Consider the following 13,854-nt stretch of genomic DNA (forward strand, 5'->3'; position numbering starts at 1 on the left):
ATATTAAGGCATTGTGGATGTGTTAGGCGTAACTTCCTGACAAAAACGCCGTCAGATCGGTTCCAGATAACCGTCGAGACACCGTCTATAGGTATTGGCAGGTTCAAGATACGTTACGAAATCAATATGCAACAGCGCGGTCCATTAAGCGCGCCGTGATTAGGATAGCTGCAAGATGCTTCGTGTTATTCTGAAATCCGTTCGGGTGTACTGCCAGAACTGTTGCGCGCGATTAAGATTTCACTCCTTAGCCGATGTGTGCCAATATAGAAGGCCGTCCATCATTTTCGGGCTCTCGTCTAAATTTAACTCGTTTAGCCGAACATCAATATTTCATGATGAACAATGTACGGACATCCCCGAACTCCAGCTCTTGGTCGTTATATAACGCGTCTTTCTCGTGAAAAACACATCCCGGGCACTACTAGTCTTCTAATTTATGAATTAGACTCTCCATCAAAATCGAATTTAAACATAACTCTATGGAACGTATCAGCATCCAAAGGCTTAATCGATTCTTTAATTTTCTAATTTATTGATTCGGTTTAATTGTAATAATAATCGATTTAATTTAATTAGCCGAGATGATTACTTAGTTGGGTAATTAATAGCACTAATTACTAATTGTATAAAAGTCTTAATTACAATTTTATTGTTGGATACATAATGTACATAATGTTCGCATGTTGTTCGCAATGCCATGCACAATTTTATCTATATAATTAATTGGTTGGTAACTACATATTAGTTTCTGCATGATCTTTATGAAATCGTTTCTGAGATATGCGATGAAGACATCCTTGCATACAATACTATCTACATAGGCACGCAAATATGGCTGCGTTCAAAGCAATAACTTTGGACACGATATGACACAACTTACGTTACGAAAATAGGAAAGCGAAACTTTTATTACGGATTAAACTCGCGACACGGTACACAAGGTGCGCAAATAAATAAAGATTATTCTAGGATACAATATTTCGCGTTCTATAAATTCCGTACCGATATACAAAAGTTGCGGCGTACGCATTTTATATGACTTTTACGAAACTCGGCTTTGAGTAAGAAATTGACAGTGATTCTTTCTTGGCACAAGCAAAAACGAGTTCTTTTATTTGCTTGACTATCCTTAAATTCTTGGCACGGAACTCCGCCGCGCCGCTATACATTTAAAACGCCATAACTTTAAAAATAAATAGTTCTAAGGCGTATCTACGAGCATGTGTATATATATGAATCGTAAAATATGATGATTATTGTTGCGTAATTAAACATGTAGTAATAATTTAAATAAGTAATTTAATACATGTAACTTTTCGTACGTAAAAGAAATGAGAAGAGAGATTCAACATACGTACAATTCATATTCCGTAATTTATGAAACGATTTACATTTTAATCATGTACATTTTACATTTGTATATTTAATATATCTTTGTATGTACATTTTAAAATATTTATTTTACATTTTTTAATTTTGATTTCTTGTTCGTATCGATAACTAGTCGAGTTGCCATGCCTTAATAAGGAAGACATTTTAAAATATCAAAACAATGTATGCCATGTAGTGTACACGTTTTTTTCATATATGAGTATAATTTTGATTTTTTTTAAATTCTATATAGTACATAACACGAGGTAGTACGAGGCTCTATACAAAATAAAATCTTCAATAAATAACTAAAAAAGTTTACCATTCGACTCTGAGGTTTCAGAAAACCTTAGAGCCTTTTCTGTATTATTGCATTTTACAAAATACTAACAATAATTATTCATCCTAACGCGTGAACTGGCCTGTTTTGTCATATTACATAGACTTTAGCGATATGACAGTTCACTTGTACATTTGCTTCTGTTGATATTAACGAGCACCTTAAGCCAAGGAAAATCCCAACACATCCTCCAACGAGTAGTCGAACAGCCTTAAATCTAATTTGTACAGATCTGCCAGCTTGCGAAGCTGCTTGTAGCTTAGAGTAGAGTAATATCTATCCAGTTTTCTCGACGTTGGCTCGCTACTTGAAGGTCTAGCTGGAAAACTACATAATTATATTTAACAAGGTGTTTCGCGAATATATCCAGAGAGAATTCTAGATGTCTATAAACGGAAAGAACGATTTTGCTGAAATGTCTAAAAATTTAGCCAGATACAGATCAGAAAATTATTTTGTTGCAACATCAAAATAATTATGTAGAACACTCAAACTGATTGCTAAAATGTCAAAATTTTTTACAGCATATCATCATACTTCAGCGACCTACTATAATAATTTTTATGGTACAACAAAATTATATTTTCAGATCTGTATCTAGCTAAATTTTTAGATACTTCAGCAAAACAGTTCTTTCCGTGTATTAAAATTGTCATCTTGTTATTGCAAGTACTGTCACAAGTGCATTGTACTCACTTCACGGATGTGACACCTATCCGTTCGAGAACTTCCGTGGCGTCTTCGACCAAACTCTCGTACTTGCTTACGAGATTGTAATTAACTATGCACGGTTGGCAAAGATCGTATATCGGTCTCCAATGTTCATTCCGAGTTCCATTCTCGGTGTCGTCGGTGATGAAATCGACGAATTCGTGAAACGTCACGTCGTCGCCATTCCTCAAAGACTCCTCGGTCGCGTTCGGTCTGTATTTCTGTAAAAATGTCGCGTAGTTAAAGTCTCGCTACTTGTGTGGCTTGGTGTTTTTTTCAACGTTGAGCTATTCATCTCGATTTGCATACGGAACTTGTCGTTAACGGTTAACGCGATAAAAGTGGGACAGAATTATATAATCGTAATCATATTCCGAGAAGTGCTCAATTATACGGTACTTTTAAATTTGATGCAATTTTACTGAAAAGAAACAAGAATTTAAATCTATAATGCCTAAGTAAATAAATGTTCTCTTTCTATATAAACGCGCATGGCTCATCAATGTAACTAAAATGACTCGATAGAAAGAAGAAGCATCAAAACAGTCGTTTATTGATATGCTGCCTGCTTTGCTTTAAATTATCATATCTAAGATGAGATCATAGCGCGAGGTCATAAATTGATCCGTAAATATATTGCGTGACGAATCAAATACGCAATCAAAATTAAAATTAAAAAATTACAAACAATACGTAGTATAGAACTATATATTTGCATTGTACTATATTTAGAAAGACTCGTTCCTTACCTTGACGATTTTTTTGCCGAAGCGAGTCTGGAAATATTTCGCACTTTTCTCGTGTTTGGTCTCCAATTTATTCCGATAGGCCGATAAAAGCCTCTCCAGAGGATGTCGCACAACAATTAGCTTGTCGTACGTCGCCAATTTCTTCTCTATCTCGGGCAGAGTGTAATTGTTCAATCGCTGAAAAGTGCCGGGGGAATGAGCTTGATCGGCCGGTATTTCTAAAGGATCGTTACCGGGCCATTTTCCGGTCGCAATCATTAATACGCGCTTCCAATTTGTGCAAGCCACCTGAAAGATGAAAGACGCTTAGAACGTGCAACGCAAAAATTTATTCTTTACACGTTATTCTAGATCATCTCAATGAAAAGACGAGTTTTTGATACCTTTGGTACATAACAATAGAGCAATTCATGCGAATCATCCACGAGGATATTTCTGAATGATTCTGGATTTAACGCGTCGATATCAACCTCGCTACTTTCAAGCTCGCAATTATATTGCAGTCTTTCCTGTCTCTCGACCAAGGCCGACCTGGCCAACGCGTTTGGCCCTGTCCAGGAATAAATATATTTGTTCGGCTTGAACGGTTTCTTGTTTTCGTCATTTGAATAGATTTGCTCGACGTTCGTGTTTGCGTTCGCGGCCGTTTTCCATATAACAACGAGTAAAATTATCCTCCACGCTCGACATCCTGTCATCGTTTTCCTTTATCCACCGCGAGCATTAGGCTCTCTTGCAAGGTACAGTCTGTAAAACTCTGAATCTGCAAAAAAAGAAGAACGGTGGACTTTTTTTACGGAGTTCTCCATTCCAATGGAACACCATTGCAAAATCGTAATAATGATTCTGTACACTAAACGCAATATTCTCTTGTGCTACTTTCGATTAGACAGACATATAAATCGTATACGACAATAAACCAGTTATAAGTAGATTATTATCGATTTATTATACACGGGCGTGTGTGAAAGAATATCGACAAAAAACTTTGCACCGTAAAACGACACGATAACTCGGAATATATTAATGGCATAAGAATTAAAGAAATTTACATAAAATTTACGGATATATTTATTTATCGAAGAAAAATGGAGCGTTGAGCCGTAACAAGGTGTTGGTGTTCGTATATTCTATACTTAAGTAAAGAAGTAACGAATTATAATGTACATACTGTACATATACATATATTCCAACTTAATAGACTGCGCGCCGCAAATTTGTCGGACTTGAAACACAGTTAAGTATAGAATATACGAACACCAACACCTTGTTACGGCTCAACGCTCCATTTTTCTTCGATTGATTTGTAATCTTGTGAGCCTTACTATTATATTTATTTATATATGTACAATAATTTTAAAAAACGTGAATTATTTATTTTCTCTCTAAATCTGAATCAGTGAATAGTACTGCTGACTATTCACTGATTCAGATTTAGAGAGTTCGTTTACTAAAAAAATTAGAAAAGATTCTCAATTCCGGCTTTACAAAATTGCGGACGGAATTAGTAAACACATAAAAATGATATATATGCTAATCGTTAGCTATAAGTGGGTGGCTGCGGCGATTTGAATTGCAAACATAAAAAAAACCTAACTTATTTAAAATAAGAAATCAAGAAATATTAGCGAGAATCGACGTTTAATTCTTGATAACAATCTTCTCTAGCCGGCTTCAGTCAGTTTTTACACAGTTGTGATAAGATACGTTACAAAGTAGCACAACTATTATTACGTATCTACGATCGAAGTCGAGCAAATTCTTTTCGTTTTTAACTAATTATTTGTATAATTAAGGCCATTAAGGTATTTGCACGCAAAATATCGATTCTTCTTTTTTTACAACTTTTGTTCATTCTTTTGTATCTCTTTTTATTACTTACTAGTCGCATTTTCTTTTCTTTGATACAGACAATAGGACTATAAACCGCGATGTAACTTTCTAGGCCAATGTTACGGTCGTAGCACAAGTGCAATGCAGACAATGTCTCCTTTTTTACGCGTGCTTATATTTATAAAATAATTCATAGTATAAAAATGCAAGATTCTCAATTTTCAAAATGACTGATGATAATTTTTATCTTTTTCAGGTACTTTCGGGTATAAATCTGTAGTTTCTTGTTACAAACATTCTGGCAAAAAAATAAATAGATTTTTTAATGAATATTGTTAATTTTATAAAAATGTATATCTTCTAAGAATAAAGTCGCGAAAATTATTTTAATAATAATCATTATTGGATTGAACATCCGATGAAGTCTTCACATTTTTGTAAAATACAAACAACTGTGTGTGAAATCCGAAAATAGCAAAGTAGTATTGTATCGTCTGTAAGACGTAACAAGCGCAACCAAACGCATCCTGAAAATATTAGAGCGTAACCGCTGCTTGTTTGATATAGATATGTCCGAAGTATGTGTCAGACACGTGCTCATAATGTCACATTCCACTCAGGTATGCCGGAATCGAATGTGGAAATGGAGAACAACCGGCAAAAAAATCGATTTAATGAAATATGAAAAAGTGATGACGCGAAAACCAGCATTGCATTCCACCGCAAGTTGTCCTGATTCAAAAGTATTCCAAGGAATACTTAGCTACTCCAAAATTCTATGCATCGCGTACCACATATCATACGACAAGAATTTTAATTGAAATCGCGCTGACAGCGTCGTGTCTCCACATATTAATGATACATTTAACCCAAATCAATCACGCAAAGTCATATTAGAGATCCGTAATTGTCAATAAATATTCGAATCGTCAACGAGAGTGACGTGTTCCATTTATCATCACTGTTAGTCAGCGAGATTCGCTGTAATGACACGTGAAGTTTCCTCGATATCACAGTCAGTTCGTTGTGACGAGGTCACTTCGCCCGAGCGGCGATCAATCGCGATCCGTATAGCCACTCCTTCGTAATTATTCAATCCTAATACCATTATTTATGCTCACGTTTTTTACCACGAATTATAAGTAGCTCGCGAAAGGATTAAACGCGAAAAATCCGATGTCTCCGCAATAGTCGCGACTTACTTCGTGATCCGATTAGACAGGTAAGGCGTGTTCAGAATCGGAGCAATTAACGTGCTCCGCAATTCCGCAAATCCCACGGAGCGCGCGCGGTCAAGCGCACCGACGTTCTCCCCAGAGCTTCATGAAGACCTTGGCCTCCCAAGGGCGCGTTATCGGCGCGCCCGATAAATCGTCCGATCGTCTCGCGGCCCGAAAAATCTCTCTTCGGTGCCACAAAGTCCAACACACTTCCGTTTCACTTTTCCCGATACTTCGTGCGGGATGCACGGCGAACTGGCCGCGCGCGCGACAACGTGAAACTCATCGACGGATACCGCGCACCGTAAGGAGAACACGGAGTGGTCAAGCAGCCGATCGACGTAACAGCCGGCGATCGCGTTAGGTCGCCTGGAAGAGACTCTCAGGAACGAAACACCGATGTGTCGGTGTGTGAAGTGAAAGAGACGGGCTGCGCGCGCCTCCTCTCTTTCGTTCTCGTTCCCTTTTCGGTCGTCCCGGATCGGTCCATCCTCCTCCGACTCGGCGGGTTCGTATCCACGGATTTCCCCACTTTCGGGCTTAATCCGCTCGTGTGCGTATATTCGTAGAAACCAAAGATCACGTGATGTAAAATCAAATCACACAATGCATAATTGATGAGCTCGCGCGAGCGAGCTGATGGGCCGCCGCCTGTCCTCGCGGCGAACCACGAAAAAAAAAGCCTATGACCGATGTCCGATCTCGATCTTAATAAGCAAACGGAATTCAACGTACGCCTTAAAATTTATCCAAGTGGAACGAGATAAATTGGAGACCGTGATCTCTTTGATCTTTGAGCTGTGAACACGTTTGTACAGCTGAATCGAATATTTCGCGTTGTTTTACGTGTTTATTCATATTTCGCACTTTTCCTGATCGTCGCCGACAGTTTCATCTCATTGCATAGTTTACATACTTCACTTTCACTTTTATGTCACATACGTGATTTTCTTAAAATGGTTCTCTTCTCGACGAAATGACCACATGCGCTATGACGCAATTTTTTCGTTACGTAACTTACACGAAAGCCTCTGTGCCATAAATCCTTTTTCCTCTTATGTTGCAATAGTTACGCTGATTTATCTATTTTATCTCTGATAAAGATATCGAAAACTGCTACATATGGTGTTCAAAAACTGCGGATGATTCGCTTAATAGCGAATTAAAATTTTTGTCCAATTTGAAGTCCATTTTTCCTTCCAAAAACATCAAAGCGCATTAATAATGCTTTTATTATTAGCGATTTAAACAAATAAATTGCACTTTTTGAGAACTAAAAATTAAAATCAATTTTCTAAATAATCTCAGATGGAGTTTACCTTACTAGAATTTTAATTTAAAATTTAATTATTGTTTAGTAATAAATTAGTCATTTCCTTAACATCTAAAAAGAAATCGAGTCTAAATTGATAAAAGAATCTATCATTGAAATGAGTTTTTATTTTGAAACATTGAAATCTGTATATATATTGCATTGACTTAACTTTGTTTATTTTAAAATAATTTAACTAATCTAAGAAGTTTAAAAACAAAGCTTTGAAATTTTTATATTTCCATTATATGAAATAAATTAGTATCTACATATTCATGAAAAATTGAAATCTTTTAGTTTTTCAATTTCATAAACTTTTGTAAATCTTATCGACATAAATAAGTTTTACAGCTTTTATATATTATTAATTACAAAATACAGTTATTCGTTGGTTCCCGCTGAGTGAATTGTAGGCCGGAAAATGCGGTCATCAGCTATGCTATGTAAGAGTGACCTTTTTAAAGAAAGATTATATCAAGTTACAATCAGGGTCAACGAGTTTTGTCATAGGTTAGAAACATGTGCACATACAATCGCAATCACAGATAAATGTCGGATAGATAAAATTGCTTCCGATTCGCGTTGTGTTTAACAAACTTCAATACGAGAAAAATTAGTCACAAAATCAGCTCGTATAGCGATGTAACGCAGAAAAGTATTCTAAAACAATCAAATGGTTTAACAAGCGAATAAGTTAGAAAAGTGAGAAATTATAAGATATATCAAGAAAAACAATGTAATCACAAAGAAACAAAATTAGTTAATTAAGGAAAAACCGGTCTCTTTTCAACAAATCTTATGTCAAATCTTACACTGAGAAAAAAATGTTTTGAATTTTAGTAAATATTAGTTTGCATACGACTGTAACTCCATTTATTAAAATAAAGAAAATTTCCCTTTTTATTAGTATATTTTTTTCTCAGTGAATACACATATACTAATAAAAAGGAAAATTTTCTTTATTTTAGTAAATGGAGTCACAGTTGTATGCAAACTAATATTTACTAAAATCCAGAATATTTTTTTCTCAGTATACATATAGGTACGTATATATATCTGAGAATTTATTTCTTATAATCTCGTAACTGTCTTGTTGAAGGCATTTATATGCTGATGTTTTCTGAAATGTTATCTTCTATGTGATTTTTCACATATCATCAGTGAATCGAACATCCGCGACATAACTTTTGCCGCCGCGGAGATACAGACAACGTTAAATACTTGATAATCGCGACCTCTAACTCGGTGGAATAACACTTATAATAGCATTTACGCAATAAGAGTTGAAATTATTCGTTTGACCTGAAAATACAAAAAAAATTGTATATAAAGCCACGGGAATTTCAGCAAAAGGAGAAAGTGCCATGACTTCTCGACTTGGCCTTCAGTACAATCACCGGAGCGAGATGACGTTTAGTCTTGCTTCGGCTTTCGTTCTTAGAACATCTCTCTACCGCGCCGGCAATCAAAAACGCGCACAAAATATAAGTGAGAGTGGATATTAGAGATAAGAGAGGAAACACAGTTTTGGTAAGACACAAGAAGAAGCAACTGATGAGCACTTTTGTTGCGTTACCGAAATATCTGTTACGATTAAGCAATACACTTTCACGTGTTGAAGCCTTGAGATTCCCGCAAATGTTTTCTCAAATTGTGACATCGTATTGACGTGAAAACTTTGAAGTTTTCAAAAGTTCAGGCACAATCACAAAAACTTCCAGAAATATTATTTAAAATTAAGTAGAGTTTTAATTCAGTATATTTCCCCCTTCTATCACAGAAATAATTATAAAATTATAAACAAACATCTCTTGCCTGACAAGAATACGTCAAAATTTTTTGTGATAAAAATAATAAGAAAGTTATTTTCTGTGATTTTTATCTGTAATAACTGAAATATTCTTCTAATTTGTAGGTAACGATAGAACATTACGCACGAAATAACGAGAGAAAATGCTGTTAACAATAGCATTTTGGATGTTAGTCATTTTAATTACTTTTTGGATTCTCCTTGGTCCTGTTACAAGATTTCTGCGTGTGCTATGGGAAATTATTATGCAAATATACAATAAGAAGGCAATCGATTTGCGAACAAAGTTCGGTGAATGGGCGAGTAAGCATGAAAAAATTATGTCTCTTAAACTTTGATTGTATTTAATTTATAAGTATTATTGAAATTATTAACAACCTCCTGATCCTTAATATAATATTTTATCTTATCACTTTAGACATTTTCTACGAGACGAAAGAAAAGCAAAAAAAAATCTCTCAAAAAGTACATAGAAATTGTTATTTCACAAAACTACATAGAAATTTTTATTAATTATATTATATAAGTAAGTTATGTAAAAAGATGCTCACATATCACATATTCTAGTTGTCACTGGCTCGACTGACGGTATCGGTAAAGCTTACGCCAAAGAATTAGCAGTAAGAAATATGAATTTAGTACTAATTAGCAGAAACTTAGAAAAGCTTGAACGCACAAAAGACGAGATACTGCTAATAAATCCAAAAATTGAGGTGAAAGTTATCGCGGCAGATTTCGCCGAAGGAGAAAATGCTTTCACCAAAATCCATCTCCTGTTGCAAGATATATCCGTCGGCATATTAGGTAATTAAACTTATTTATTTATTTACTGTAATAAATTAGTGGCTGTAATCCCATAATCCTTGCATGGCAACAAAAATTAGAAATTACTAATGTTCAATATTTGAGCTGTTTTTCTTTTCAAATGATATACAAGTCTATTTTTGAAAAAAAATGAGTTACTTTTACAAATTTTAGTCCTTTTTATTTTCAAGTTCAATACTTTACAATATTCTGATAAATTAGTCAATAGAAATTTGACTAAATTTTATTTGTAATTTCAATGCGGCCAATACGAGTTTGAAAGTGCGGTTGTGCATGCGACTAGTCAAATCTTACAGTACAAATAATTATACTTGATTGTGATTTCCAAACCGGTTCTATTGAAATCCTCTTCAGTTAGTGACGTGTGGTGGACTGGCATAAATATTTCTTTTGAAAGTGTGAAATAAGTTTATTATTTTTAACAATTTCTTTTAAACCGCACATGGCCTTGAACAAAATTTGAGCAAATCGTAACCAGAAATACTCAAGTGTGTAAGCGGTTTTAAGTTATATTATTCAATTGAATTAAGATACTATGTAATTAGTAAAACTATGTTGTATGTTATAAATGGTAGCTCAATTTTTCTCAAAAATTACTAACTATATAATATTTAAAATACTATTGTATCAAATAAATATAATTTGACATTAATATATTATTATTATTATTATTATTATTATTATTATTATTATTATTATTATTATTATTATTATTATTATTATTTTAAAATTACATTTAAGAATAGTTTACTTCAATTAAAATCTGATTATAAATTTGATATAAATCTGTATAAGTCCATTTTTGACAATTCATTATTTTTGAAAGTGGTATAAATGCGATCAACAGAAACACTGTTTAACTTAAGCCTTAGGCAATGCTTATAAAAATGGTTACATAATAAAATTGCACATGTCTAGTTTCTCAAAAACAAAACAAAAGCTCATTAACGTTTAATAATATTTTTAAACAGGGTAAGATACAAAACATTAAATATGTCGAAACAAAAAAGAGTAAATTTATAAAAGTGGACTTGTATTTTCGAAAGATGCTTATATATATGAAATATCATAATTATTACTTAAGAAATAGAGAAGAGTCAAAGATTAAGAAAATGATTATATGTAATCTCTATCTCAATTTACTTCTGTGAATGTTTGATAAATCTATGAATGATCAATGCAATCTCTGTTATTTTTGCATGCATGCTTTATTTCATAAAAAAATAATCTTTGATTTGAAAATAAAATGAGCAACATCTCGAGTTTCTCACCATCAGATTTCTCTCTAAAAATAAATATAATAATGTTCTGTCGCAATGCCAGGACAAACGGGTTTATCGAGCTAAAAATATGCTATTATATATTAATATGTACTTGCTTCTTAATGTCGCTATCTTTCAATGTCCCCCTCCCCTCATTTTATTATCCAATGGGCAGAGGTCATTCTCCCGTGGAATATAAAGAGTATAGATAATACACAACACGATAATACACAAGTCAAGGGTACATAAATTAAGACATGAATTATAATTTATAGTATCTTCACATATAAAAAATCATTGAATGATGCTTCTGTGCGCAGTATAAACAGCCACCTAACAGTAACATTACATCAAAATTATAATTTCCTATTCAACAATGTAACTGTTATGTACAACATGTGTCATATATTACACTTACATTGAGTGGAAAATTATAATATTGACGTACTGTTACTGTTAGTTGGTGTTTATCGGTTGGATACAATATGTGAAACGGTATATCAAACACTTTTGTTTTAAATTTAAGTGAACAACGTGGGTAAGCAATACGAGTATCCCATGTACGTCGGAGAGGTGCCCGAGAAGGAACTGTGGGACATTATCAACGTAAATGTGGGCGCCACCACGTTAATGACGCGGCTGGTTATCGGGCAGATGCAGAAACGCAAACAAGGCGCGATTGTCAACGTCTCCTCCGGCTCTGAGTTTCAGCCGCTGCCGTTGATGACGGTATACGCCGCTACGAAGGCGTACGTGAAGAGCTTCTCCGATGCTCTCAGAGCGGAATACTCCAGATTCGGCATAACCGTTCAACACCTGTCGCCTCTTTTCGTCAACACGAAAATGAACGCATTTAGCTCTAGACTACAGGTATTGAAACCATTGTTGAAATAATATTATTTTAAATGACACAGTTTTCCATTAAATGATTGAAGTAGTCAGAATTTTTGAGCTCTTAAAGCTCGTTTTTAACGAATCAATTTTATAGTTAATATAGTCAAACACGTTAATTTTATAGTGCTGTATTTTTAGGCAGCACGCATGTCTAAAAAAAGTCATAAAGACATTTTTAAGATGTCTTAACGACATCTTTTAGATATGCGCGTGTTGTCTGGATTATATTCTGGTTAATCTTGCGGTTTTTTGCGATTATTGACAAGATTGTTATGTACATAAATTTGATCGAAAACCGCAGGTTTCAAGTATATTTGTACCTGATGCCACGACTTATGCAAGAAATGCCATTGCCACGCTGGGCAAAATGGACAGCAGTACTGGTTACTGGGCACACAGTATTCAAAAGTTCATCACTTTAATGCCGCCCGTATGGATTAGAACAAAAATCGGACAAATCATGAACGAGAGCTTCAGGCAAGAATATTTAAAGGAAAAGCAACAAAAGACATAGCAATAAGATATTTTACGTAACTCACTTTTTTTCAAAGTATATAATGTAATTGTATCGTACTGATGTAAAAACTAAGCAATTTTTAATTATTACAAATAATACTCTTTAAATGAAATAAAGATAAGGAGATACAGCGCGAGAGAGAAAGAGAGCAAGAGAGAGAGAGAATATATGCAGAGAGAGAAAGAGAGAATATATGCGCGCGCGTGTATGCAAGAAATAAAGAGAAAATATAAACTTTTTTTTATGTTCTTTAATATTGTTTAACAAAATTTCAATTCTCGTTCCTTCTACAACCAATTTTCTCTGTTCTGAGATTGAGACCGAACATTTCCTCCGTTCTAATATCTTCCTATCCTCAAATCGTACTCTTATTCTGTAATAATATGATTGTGCAAGTTTAAATCGCAGCGTACATGCAATTTTGATACAAAACTGATTAGTTTGTAGCTTATTACGTTTTTTTATAAGATGTCTTACGTATGCGATATTAAAAATCACACAACGATAATGTAATTGATTATTGTATGCTATTTGCCTACATTTCTTTTTTTTTACAATCAGTAATTCACAATGTCATCCTAATTGCAGGCTTGACAGCCGAATGCTGTGCGATGGGGTAAAACGTTATTTATATCCTCCACTCGAGTAATACGTGCAAATCGATCAGCATTGTAATATAAAGTTGACCTGATTGCCTCGCGTATTATTCAATTAGAATCTGTAAGTAGATATAATAATTCCACGGCCACTCCTCGACTATAAATTCTGCCCTCTGAGGAAAAAAATAAAGTTACATAATCTCATTCACTATTATAGGCCAGTCATATTAGACATCGAATCGTCCAATTAATCTTCCCAGATTGCAACCACCATGAATCGCTTTGATTTGAGGTGTTATAAGTGGGATTTATTTTGCTTCGCAAAATTAACGCGGAATAAAAAGTTATTAACAATATTATCAACAAAAAACGCGATTTTTTAAATTTTTTCTCAAATATCTCGAAAAC

The 13,854-nt window shown here is 34.3% G+C and overlaps 2 protein-coding genes across 4 annotated transcripts; one reads left to right on the forward strand and one right to left on the reverse strand.

Annotated features, from left to right (window-relative positions):
• Positions 1–624: 624 nt before the first annotated feature.
• Positions 625–6,348, reverse strand: LOC139775330 (carbohydrate sulfotransferase 11). The gene is made up of 5 exons (XM_071711255.1): positions 6,210–6,348; positions 3,558–3,937; positions 3,175–3,462; positions 2,411–2,646; positions 625–2,041 (listed from the first exon to the last, which is right to left on the reverse strand). The coding sequence occupies exons 2-5, from the start codon at positions 3,870–3,872 to the stop codon at positions 1,876–1,878; spliced, it is 1,005 nt and encodes a 334-aa protein (XP_071567356.1). The 5' UTR covers positions 3,873–3,937; positions 6,210–6,348; the 3' UTR covers positions 625–1,875.
• Positions 6,091–13,086, forward strand: LOC139775331 (inactive hydroxysteroid dehydrogenase-like protein 1). 3 transcript variants are annotated; one of them, XM_071711258.1, is made up of 5 exons: positions 6,091–6,229; positions 9,455–9,652; positions 9,917–10,153; positions 11,963–12,306; positions 12,632–13,086. In XM_071711258.1, the coding sequence occupies exons 2-5, from the start codon at positions 9,493–9,495 to the stop codon at positions 12,842–12,844; spliced, it is 954 nt and encodes a 317-aa protein (XP_071567359.1). In that variant the 5' UTR covers positions 6,091–6,229; positions 9,455–9,492; the 3' UTR covers positions 12,845–13,086. The 3 variants fall into 3 exon arrangements, with proteins under 3 accessions (XP_071567359.1, XP_071567358.1, XP_071567357.1); XM_071711257.1 differs by lacking the exon at positions 6,091–6,229 and adding an exon at positions 6,596–6,735; XM_071711256.1 differs by lacking the exon at positions 6,091–6,229 and adding an exon at positions 8,682–9,069.
• The last annotated feature ends 768 nt before the right edge of the window (positions 13,087–13,854 follow it).

Source organism: Temnothorax nylanderi, unplaced genomic scaffold (genome assembly GCF_030848795.1).
Source record: "Temnothorax nylanderi isolate EJ_2023f unplaced genomic scaffold, tnyl_v1.0 TNYL_tig0097_pilon, whole genome shotgun sequence".
Taxonomy (NCBI): domain Eukaryota; kingdom Metazoa; phylum Arthropoda; class Insecta; order Hymenoptera; family Formicidae; genus Temnothorax; species Temnothorax nylanderi.